The sequence below is a fragment of the Lepisma saccharinum genome, chromosome 7 (genome assembly GCF_977018435.1).
Source record: "Lepisma saccharinum chromosome 7, izLepSacc3.1, whole genome shotgun sequence".
Classification (NCBI taxonomy): Eukaryota; Metazoa; Arthropoda; class Insecta; order Zygentoma; family Lepismatidae; genus Lepisma; species Lepisma saccharinum.
The window spans coordinates 13,979,457-13,991,788 of record NC_139235.1 but is presented as its reverse complement, the minus strand read 5'-3'; the positions used below and the strand labels follow the sequence as shown (position 1 = coordinate 13,991,788).

The 12,332-nt window shown below is 36.0% G+C and overlaps 1 protein-coding gene across 1 annotated transcript in view; it reads right to left on the bottom strand.

Annotated features, from left to right (window-relative positions):
• The window catches only part of LOC145990140 (sodium channel protein Nach-like), a 123,879-nt gene that overhangs the window by 66,556 nt on the left and 44,991 nt on the right, over window positions 1–12,332 (bottom strand). Inside the window, exon 6 of the mRNA XM_083125803.1 lies at window positions 685–790. Coding sequence (XP_082981929.1) covers window positions 685–790 — 106 coding nt within the window. The remainder of the gene's footprint in view (window positions 1–684; window positions 791–12,332) is intronic.

The window sequence follows — 12,332 nt, the reverse complement described above, 5'->3', positions numbered from 1 at the left end:
GCAAAATTCTGCATGACCCGCTCAAACTTGCGAATCAAATTCTTGATTGTTAGCACACTTGGACCGGTTGTCTTTAACTTGTACTCGGTCGCAAACTTCCTTTGCGCCACAATCGGACTGTTAGTGCTCGCATAATAGGCCTTCACAAGCTCCTGCATGCTGTACCGTGACATTTTCACTTGCAAATGGCTGACATCAACACGTTGCATGCGCATGCGCATATGAATTCCCATCATGCCCTGTGGCCAGCCAAGCAGTTTGGACGTCATCACGCGAACCATTCAGAAATTATGACTGTTTTATTTCATATAGTTCATTAATTGTCACCCTGTATTTTCGACAGGCAAGATGTAGGAGAATGAATATTAGAAAGACAAGTCTTGCTTTGGTATTCATGCCACGGAAAATTTGGGAGCAGTGTTTCAAACTGTAAGCAAAATTTACCGAATAACTATTTTGCAATATTTGCCATCAAATTAAAATTTCCAGTAAAATACAAAAACATTTGCCGAGGCCACATGGATGTTTGCAGGGGGACCAGTGTCCCTTGGCCCCCCTCCTAACGATGCCCCTGAACAGGAAAGAAGTTACTGAGAAGCTTAGAACCAGCTACTGAGAAGCAATATGTAATAATTTTGATCGGCACAGTTACAATACACAGTCAAATATATATCTATGACTTACACGAATTCCTGAAGATACCTTTTCAAATTGGATGGTTTCTAGGCAAAGACTGTTAAGGTATGTGCACTGTGGAGTAGGTTTTGGAATTGTATATTTGCTGACTCTCCTGAAATTAAAATGAAGTTTATCATGAATATCATCATCATGCCAAAAAAAACAAAAGTGTATCTGATGCAAATAGTAACAGTAAGCGTGGAGAAAACTCAACTCGAAAAAACTAAGTGGTTCTTCCATTAGTAAAAATATGTTTCAGTGTCTTTATCAGAATGTTAGAGGAATTAACACCAAATTTTAAACATTAGTAAACAATATAAATATTGAAAATTATGATATAATTTTTCTTACAGAAAGTTGGTGTAAACAAGATAGAGAATATTTTATAAATTTAGATCCAATGTACAGGGTGCTAAGAAAATATAGAAATCTGGATTTAAACAAACAGAAATGTGGTGGTGGTGATTGTCTATTATTTATTAAAAACAAGGTTCAGTTTATGATTTTGGAATCACCTTTTACAGAATTAAAATGACTGTCTAATAATTCTGATCCAATCATAATAGGATTGCATTACTTGCTACCTGATTTAAACTGTGACTTGTTTGAAAACTACTTTAATTGGGTAGTTCAAGAGATGTTAATGAAACATAATAAAATAATTTTAGTTGGAGATTTTAATACTGGTGGAATTGACTGGGCTACTGGAAATTTGTATTGCTCTAATTATTATGTTAAAAGAAAGGCTGAAAAAATTGTTGAAATCGCAACACTTTCATATCTAGTTCAGCACAATGTATTGTATGACCCTTCACTGTCTTTTAATGTTCTAGATCTTCTACTCACTAACATTTCCACTTGTAACATTAGTTTTAATGAACATCCTTTATCTAAAATTGATAAATTTCATCCACCGTTCTCATTTTATTTTGAAAAATACAAAGGAAAATAATATTTATAGATGTCTTAATTTCGCTAGAGGTGAATGTTTATAAAGATTTGTTACATTTACCATATATGGTTGAAATATCTAATGATGTACAACAATCTGTTATGGATCTGACTAGAAATGTGTAAGCAATATTAAAGAACAATATTCTTTCAAAAGTTCAAAGAACAAACAACCAATTGCCTTGGATGACAAGGAAACTAAAGAGAATGATCAATAAAAGGAGAAGGTATCATGATAAATTTGAACTTACAAGTAAGTGTGAATATTACAGTACTTATTCCAAATTAAGTAAAAATGTTAAAAATGAATATTCTAATGTAAAGGAGCAATACTACTACTCCTTAGAAATCAAATAATAATTGGTCACCAGTTTCAACATTGAAAACAGACAATTGTTCATCTTCATGTATTTTATATTTATTGGTAGATTTATCCTAAGATGCTATTGGTATTTGAAGTGCCCTGACTACACCATCTTTTCTTTGTATAGTGAAAAGTGGCACCTCAAATTGTTTTCCCTTTTTCAAATATCCAAACTTCAGAAATTGAATAGTACCATTGAGGAAAAATTCATGAGTCTGTGAGTAAGGATATAATTTGTAAATATTACCAGCCTGAACATATGTACAGTGCCGTCTAGTATTTGGAATACTGTGAAGTCTGACAATCTCAACAGAGAATAATTGACTAGATTCTACTTCATCCAATCTGCTCAACAATGGTTCCAAGTGTTCTCCTATAGTACGAACAATCTCATCACAGCTAGGTTTAATTTTCACATCAACATGCAGTTGTTTAAATTGTTCATTTAAATCATGAAGCTGTGTGGTGAAACTTAAGCTGATTCTTGATTTATTTCTATAGTCCCAATTTGAAGCTTAATATTTGAAATAATTTGCTGTAAACTCTCCACAAGCCTCGATTTGGAACTCTGGCTAGAAAGATCATGTATTTGGTTTCTGATTTCCATAAATAATGAATGAAGTTCACTGACAATTTAGTTGGTGGGCAAAGTGGCAATAGTTTCTGAATTTGTGCAATTTCCACCTGAATTTTTTTAATATCTTCAGATTTGAGTATTCTATTTACTGATCTTTTCACAGCTCTTAGTTCCTGAGAAGTAGGTAAGCTAGCTACAGTATTTTGAAATATTGTCAAAGCTTTTTTCACAGCATCTAATTCAGTGGCATTAGCTACAGTACTTAAGGCATTTTGGAGTTGTATTATGTAATTTTGTGTAGGTGTTGATTGCTGAAGTGTTTCTAATTTGTTTTGTATGTCATCTATCAAATGATGAAAATGGGATAATTCAGATTGAGTGTTGAGATTTTCCAGCTTAGTAATGTGTTGTTGGATTATACTCAGATTCCAGTATTTCCTGGAAACTCATTAGTTCATTTTTCATTGTTGCCAAAGTATCCTCAATGTGGGCTATGGTACTTTGAATTTTCCCAAAATCCTCGTAAGTCTCAAGCTGGTGTTTGATGTTAGTAACATTACGAGCAATGACATTAAGTTCACTGGACGAGGGCATATTATTTATTAAATCTTCCAATAATAGAAGTTTGGCTTGGAATTCAGTTATGGCAGTGTGCTGCTCATCTGTTTGTAGTTCAATTTTTATATTTTTCAATGTAGGAATCTCAAAGGATTGAAACTGCTCACCCAAATCAGCAATTATACATAATCTTCTTGAGTTCTAATACTCTGGATAATAGCTTGTAGTTCTGTACGAATACTGTTTGTTTGATTATTGAATTGTTGTGTCAGTTGTTCTACATTAGTAGTCTGAGCTTGTATGAATTTCTTAACCTCATTTTTTAATTTGCCTACACTTTCTTCTAAGTTTTGGAGATTGTCTATTGAGGCCAAATTAGTGTATTTGTGCAGTAAGGATTTGAGTTCAGCATCAATTTTGAGAATAGGATCCATTGGGACTGGAGGCTAGTTATCTCAGATTAGAGACTAGAGTTGAGAGATTCCTGTAATGTTCGTAGATCAGTACGTAATTTTTTGACTAATATCGAGTACCAGGTGTGCCGGTTAATAATACTTAATTGATCTGAAAGAAAACAAGTGTACCAGGGGAGAAAGGTAACAAATGCTATATTCAAAGTATGCGCCATCGCTAGCTATACATTGTGCCCATCTGTCCGTCAATGCCCGACCCTGTGGCCGAGCAGTTAGCACATCGCGCTGCGATGCCAAGGGTGCCGGGTTCGAATCCCTGTCAGGCTTGGTTGTTTGTGAATGTCCATTCATCAATTTCATCATTTCATCATTCATCCCCATCTTCGCAAATTAGCCAAGAGGCACAAAACGCGAAGTAAAATAAACTAAATCAATCAATCAATCTGTCTGTCAAATTATGGATGTCCTTCCAGAAAAATCCTTCACATTTTGAGGTGATCCAGTCAGCAAGCCATTGTTCGACATCTTCGTAATTGTTGAAGTGTTGTTGGGAAAGTGAGTGAGACATCGATGAAAACAAGTGGTAGTCTGAAGGGGCTAAGTCTGGTGAGTTTGCCGGGTGGGGCAAGAAGTCCCAGCCAAGTGCAGAAATGGTGTCTCTGACGCCTTTCGCTGTGTGTGACGAGGCGTTGTCCTGCTGCAAAATCACTTTTCCGTGTCTTGTCACCCAATCTGGGTGCTTTTCGATCAATGCATGGTTCAAATTGATGAGTTTTTGACGATGGTGAACGGCATTCACTGTTTCACCTGGTTTCAGAAGCTCATGGTACACCACACCCTTCTGATCCCACCAAATGCACAGCATTGTCTTCCTTTCAAAGCGATTTGGTTTTGTGGTTGATGTTGAAGGTTGTCCTGGGTCAATCCATGACTTTTTGCATTTTGGGTTCTCAAAGTAGATCCATTTTCCATCCCCAGTCACTATCCGATGCAAGAAAGACTTTCTTTCATGCCGAGAAAGCAACACTTCACACATCGTTTTTCACTTTTCCATTTGTCTGTCCTTCAGATGATGTGTGACCCATTTTCCTGCCTTCTGGATCTTTCCCATGGTATGAAGATGATCAGATATGGTTAGGCGACCAACATTTAATTTGTCTACCAGTTGTTGTTGCGTTTGCGTATCGTCTTAGTCCAACAGTGCTTGCAATTCGGCACCTTGGAATTTTTTCAGCTTGTCCAGGCGATCTTTGTCTTTCAAGTCGAAATCACCACTTTTGAATCATCGAAACCAACGCACACATGCATCTTGCATTAGGACATTGTCATCGTATGTTTCCACAAGGATACGATGGCTTTCACTCGCGTTTTTCTTTTCACTGAACAAGAAAAGCACATGCTCCTTATTTGGTTTGAAGGTCAACATGTTTCTCACACAAACCCAATATCACGATCACTCGCAATCGGTTGTACATCCACGGCATTTTGACAGGTACTGTGCTGGCAACACACTGATGTAACAGTTGAGACTGTGCACCAACCCTTGCTTCCAGCTCCATCCAGTGACGAAATTAAGAATTATTAACCGGCACACCTGGTACAAGAATTTCATCACTGTGATCATTGTGTTTTGTATGACCAAAAATATTATTAGCCATTTTGGTAATGGTTATTTATTATAAAACAGATAATTTTAATCTCCAAAAACAGAAGTATGAGTTTAGAAAAAATTAAATTTTGAAACATTTGGAAATTTTGAAATTTTTTTTAAAAAATTATAAAAATTAAAAAATATTTTTTGAATTTTAACTTAAAGTTTTTGGTAGGACCAAATACCATTATATTACTCTAAAATCACTTATTTTCTAGTTCCTCAAATACTATTATATGTAAAAATAATTTCTACTTAACATAGTCCCTTGCTTATGGGAATACATAGACTATAGCTGCCTTATTGAGAAAGTGTATATTACTTTTATCACACCCTGTTGTCTCATCTTGCTTTTAAGGTATAGCATAGCCTAAATAGTTCATCAAAAATGTAAGAACAGTTTCTACTTAACACAGCTCATTGCTTATGGGAATGCATAGACTATAGCTGCCTTATTGAGAAAGTGTATATTACTTTTAACACACCCTGTTAAGTCGAATGTAGGGATATTGATTTTCCACAGGCATACCTCATATTGATGTTTTACTTACCAGAGCTAGCACGCCAACATTTCCAGCACAGGAAAAATAGGCTTTCAGTCCTACGTATGGTGCAACAGAACATGTATCTTGTTTTCTCATTGCTTATACAAGCATAGTAGTTTGTTATAGAACATTTAATCTGGTAAGTATTAGGCATTTTGGTAATAATTATTTATTATAGGATAGGTGATTTTCAACTCTAGGAACACGGGTATGAGTTTATCATACTCTCCCAGCAATTCTATATCAGACAATCATTTGCTAATATATCATATGTGGTGGCAGTGTCCATTTTATCATATTTAAAACGATAGATATTACTACCAGTAAATATTTTTATGTCACCCTTGTTCTCGGGATTTATTGTGAATTGCAGTTTCCCACCAATGGGGAATTTATAATAATTTAGATTATTATTAAAAATATAAAAAATAAAAATATATAAAATATTTTACCAGTATCATCATTATATTCTAACTGAACAGGCACTTCCATAGCTTGTTTTCTAAACCCAAATAGATTCATGGTTATTTTATTGGCATTTATTATTACATTGGTTGTCATCTCCTAGGCAATAGTGGCCCCATGGTAATGTAAGTATCTCACATGAGAGAATCTGTCTCTTTTCATCCTCTGAATCTTATTTTATTTGTAGTTAATATATGATCAACACTTTGAATTCCCTTCTCCTTCCCCAGTTTGGGAGATTTAGTTTTGAGACAGTTGTAATAATCATCAAAGGAGAGTTTATTCTCTACTATGGTTCTACCTACTCTCTTGGCTTTTTTAATAAATATATTTTTCTGATCTAATTGCATACATCTTTGCTCATAAAGCAATAAATTCCTTAATAATATGATTACTTTTTCATCTTTTAGTTTACAAGGGACCTTTTTGTTGTGGGAAGGAATATCAAAGTTAGGAGGGTATGAAGATATGTCAAAATAATCAACCAACTTAGGGAGTTTTATATCTTCATACAGATTAGGTGTCTTGATATGATATATAAAACTATCTATGTCCATATACAGAAGAGAAAGGTCATTTTGATAAAAAAGCTAAATTGTATCATAGTGAAGCTGGAACATGTGAAGCTTAGAAATATCCAGAACTGCAGCTCCCACATAAGATAGTTTTGTTAAATTTGAACCATGGCTATTCCATTTGAAAAACTGACAAATCTTCATGATATATTGTATGAAATTTAAATTTTGGATCTGCCACTAACTTATTACACTTTCTTTGAATCAGAGACTAGTCTTAAATCTACATGCTTCCTAATATTCTCCATGGTCTCACCATAGACAGCATTATTCACGAATTTATTGAAATCCTTATCTAAGTCTGAAGTAGCGAGTGTTTTGTGTCTTGTCTTAGTTTCAATATAAGGTCTCAACCACTCTGAATGCTTGAATCTGCACTACTTCAAGATCCATCTCAGCAAAGAAACCATACTCAGTATCATCAAAATTTGCTATGTCTATTGATGTAGGGTCTATCCACTCAAAATCAGCATAGGGGAGTTTCTGCATCATTGAATAACCATACAAATTATTCACATCAACATAGAATATATAGCTAGAGGGTTGATTTGAATTATATTCTGTCATATGTATATTGTTGGCTTTTGCATATCTTTGTGTGCATTGTACCATGCCCCCACGTATAGCTCTTTCTATAAAAAGGAACACAACCACATCTGAAATTAGCTTCAACTCAATTTTTGTTTTGTATAACATAGCTGACCAAGCTAACCCTGGGAGACTGTAAAAATGTGCAGGGTCTAATTCATAAATATTCATAGACAATTTTCTAAAAGCTTGGAATCCGTCAGCAAGAATTGTCACATCTAATTTTAAATAAGCATCATGGTTATCTCTCAGTCTCTTACACCCTAATTTCTTCCACATTAATTGTGCATGATGGTAATCTTTATCTGTAATATTATTTTCTCTGAGTTGGCTGTAGAACGTATTGAGAGGAGGAAGAGTTTCATCATTAAACTTAGTATGGTCAGTTACATATTCATATGGATAGACCAATTTCTGGCTAATATGTTCTATGCCTAAGCCAGGAAAACTATTAGTTGTAATTTTGAACTGTTTATCAGATAATTTGTTGGCAAGAGCATCAAGGCCAGCAGAGAGAAATCTCATAGAGTCTAGAAATCTCATCTCAATATTACTGTTTTCAGAAATCTTTACTGTTTTGCTAAGACTAATGTATCTCTCTTGATTTTCTGCTAGAACATCTATATGCTCTGTATCATAACTTAGATGCATAATTAAATAGTGGAAATCATAGCCACTGCCATTATGAATGACTGTGGGGACAAATTGGTCTCTTTGTATTTTGAGATTACAGCTATTACACAAAATACGCAAATTATTTCCTGTGAAATGAAAATGGTGATAAACTTCCTTATTTTCATTTGTAAAATATGAATTACACTGTGGGCAAATCTCAGTAGCATTATATAATTGTTCTTCATCAGCAGATAATGGTACTCTTTGTTTTACCAATTTTCCTTACGTCTTCTTTTATTTTTTGGAAAAAATGTTTGAGAGCTAAAGGCCCAGTTGTTTGTGTTGTGTTTGTGTTGTTTGAATTTCTCAACTTCTTTTGGTTTGGGCATAATCATATGTACAGGATTGTTCTCACCACAGTATAGTTTCTGTTCTTTAAGATTATGGATAGCATCATAGTTCATATGGACAAACACCTATGACAAATATTTATTTCCCCATGATGTTTAGTTACTTGGCTTCTAACTAGACGAGAAGGATTATGAATTAGACAGTAATGGAAATTTTTGTCACCTGAAATAAGTAACAAATTTATAATAATAGCATTATCATTATTAATATTATTTATTCTGAGAGGATATACATAATTATTCTCTGTATACGCATACAAATTGATTGCTAAGAGTTCTTTTGCTTGTTTTTCAAATTTCGTTATATCAGATATAGCAACTGGATATTGGATACCTGACATAATATGTTTATACTGTCTCATACTGTATATAATGATGAACTAGCTCTTTATTGTCTTTCCTATCAACTGGGTAAAGTTTTGCCACGACACCACAGAAAACACTTGTTATCATTATTTTTTATATTGACTATAGCTTTCTTGTTCTGAATATCGACTGGAAGAAGAACATAAGTAGAAGCAGAGAGAGGGGGAAATTGACTTATTTTCAGTTTTAGTTTGTGTGGGAGTCCACATAATTTCGAACCAGATCCTTTAGCCTCAAATTCCTCATGTTTTGTGAGTAATGTCTCCATAAGCTGGGCATATTTTTTTTTCCAAATTATTTATGTCACCTAAATATAGAGGCTGAATCTTGGAACAATGGTGATGTTTATGATGTGTTTCATCAGGTTTCTCATATTCAGAGGATAGAGTAGTATAAAACCTGATTTTATTTTTAAGTTAATTTATCAGGAGTTCTATTATTGAAGATTTTATGTTATTCAAGAAATTGTGTGGCTCTGATTCAAAAGGGTAATCATTGAGACGACCCCCAAAAGCTGTTGCACTAGGTGTAATAAAAAATTTACTTTGTTTTGGTTTAGGACCATCAGTTAGATCTTATTCTAGGATTAGTCTGGCTGGTTGATGGTTGAGATTTCCAACTCATATTCTTATGTCTGCTCATATGAGGTATGCTAATAAGATTTCCACAATAGGGGCAGGGTTGTGTTGGTAATATAGGAGTTTTTGGTTGGCCAGTAAATATTGCCAAGTGTTTTGACAAATTTGTCTTGGATACGAATTTACCGCAAATGTGGTACTCAGTTTTACAAGTAGGATTAACCATTGTCTTTATTTGGTATTTATATATCAATTTTTCTGTATATATCACAACTCAAGAGTGTGTTAATATTTCAATCTCACTTAGAGATAATATATTTAGCACAAGCACTTTTAAAAATTAAACAAACTAATCTATGCTTAAGTGTATCAAGAACAGTAAAATATTTTGGGTATTGTTATTATGTAGATTTTACTGGGTATTAGATTTATTTGTTATTTTTATTGGCAAATAATATACTTGGTTGTAGAAGTGGCTCTATGGTAATGCTTGGAGCTAGTACATCTGCTTCTCTTTTCCTAGGATTAGTCTTGCTGGTTGATGGTTGAGAGTTATATAAATTGGTAGGTGATGGTGGCCACAAGGTAATGTGTGTATCAGTTGGAGCTATATCTGCTTTTCTTTTTCTAGGATTAGTCTCGCTGGTTTGTAGCGGTATATTTTGTGCTTTTAAGCTAATGCTCAGCAACATACACAATATACACTACCATACATTTTTGAATCCTTGTCCCGAGGTTCAAAACTTGCAGTACCTGAAGTTCTGTGGATGCTAGTTTAGGCAATAGACACGTACCTCTTCAAATTACAACTTAACGCCCATTTCCTTTTAGATATATATAGGTTTATTCATATTATATTTACAGAAGTTAATTCTTGGCCGTTATTCGCACAATTACATTTCGGTGTACCCTGTCCCCCCTTCCCGAAGAGAGTGTGTAGACTCGCGTAGCCACTGGCTCCACGAGTAAAAAAAAATATAACCCTCAGTACCAAAAAAGGTGGCTGAAGGTATGTGTGTTGTGTACCCGGTTTCCCACATGAAATGAATTATTGGAATGATATGAAAAGAGCAAGTGTGTGTATTAAAAGAAAGAAAGTCAACATCCCCGCCGTCGGTTCACATGATAAGGAAAGAAAGCTCGCCCAGCCGCTCCCCTCAGAGAAAAAGATACCTCTTACATCGCTGTACTCCGCCAAACATCTGAGACCCACTGCTCCGCTGCCCTTCCTATTTATAGGCCCCGCTAATGACCTAAACCGTTACTGGAAACTTACCGCTCCCCAACGGCCAAGAACCCAAACGTACAGGAATACATAGACATACACAATTTATAACTTAAAAAAGGATCCAGTAATGATCGCATCATTACATAGTCCCCCCCTTCCTGAAGAGAGAAAAATCAAAGTTCTGTAACCTAGAAAAATAATAATAATATACACAAAACACTTGTCCGCAGTTTCTGTTCAATACAAACACATTTTCATTAGGTCACACGACACTGACAGTCAATGTTCACTCTAATTTTGTCCACAAGTGTACTTCGAGATCTGCGTTCTTCCCTCAGCACTGGAGCTGGTTAACACACGTCGATTCTTACCCACTCAGCATCTCTTCCATCCTTCCTCCTGGACCAATGAGAGACAGTCTCCTGGAAATCCATCCAAGTCATCAAGGCTGCTGGTTCGACTCCCGGCAACGCCACTGCTCTGCGCTCCTGCCGAGATCGGAAGACACCGCTTCGACCGGTTTCCACATGAATGGATCGAAGTGGCTCTACATCCGAAGATGTCACTGCTATGCTCAGCGCTAGAACGGCGTTCACTCGCCACCGAACTTCGACTTCTCGACGAAATTACACGGTACAAGAGTACGCACTAACTTTGCGTTACTTTCGCGATGAAATTGACTGCGGAACGACACTTTTGTATGAGTACTGTATGAGGTATGAGGTAGAGAAAATAAGTGAAAGATAGAATAAAGAAAAGATAGATAAGCCCCTATGTACAATATTTACAAAAAATCCCCCTTTGAAATTAGACTAGAATCTGTTTCTCAGCTTGTAACGCATCCGGGATATATCTTCGTCTTTCTCCTCCTGCCGAAGTTACGTGCGCTCTCTTTGCTGAACTGGGTTCGGCTACTTTCCTTGCAAAGTCAGGTGGCGAAGAATAATGCTTTAACTGGTCAGTGTTGGCTCTCAATATTCTTCCGTCCCCGCTGTGTTTCATTTTGAAAGTATTTGCCGAAGTTTGCTCCACAATTGCGTGTGATCCAGAGGACTTCCCCGAGAATTTACTGGTTACTCTGCAGGCCTTATCAGAGATAGGATGCTCCTTAAGCCAAGCTTTATCCCCCACCTGAAACGTGCATTTGCGGCGTTCCCTATCACAAGCTTTCTTCTTGGCGTCTTCTATCCTGAATTTCGTTTCCTCCTTACTTGACATGAAATCTTGCTTCTTATTCCTGTCATCTTTTAATACGCAGCATGGCTGGCACGACTTACAATACTGGATGACGTCTTTAGTTAGGCCTATCCAAGTGTATTGTTCCCTAATCTTCGCTAACGTTTTCAATCTCCCAGGATGACAAACGAATGCATTATCATGCAACGACACGAGAATTTGCGAACGTAGAGAAGTAGGTGCCCATATTTTCCCTTTTCCCTTCTCTTTGTACTTTTCCGTAGGCAAATTTCTCCTAAGAATTCCCTCGTTGTCGAAGTACGAAGATTTGGCCTGGGTCTTCACCTTTTCCTTGAACTTCTTCGTTCCTTCCACCTCCTCATTCCTTGTAGCCCTCGCTACGTCAGCAAGAAACTTGTCTTTCATTTGCTCGGAAATGAGGGAGGCTGTGCCCATAAGCCTACGTGGCTCCTCAGAATTGTATTCTTCATTTCCCTCAGTGGCGGAGAATGGCAACAATGAAGAATGTTCCATTTCTTTACTTTCAGAGAGACGAACCATGGGCAGTTTTGTGCTCCGAAGCAAATTTTTCCT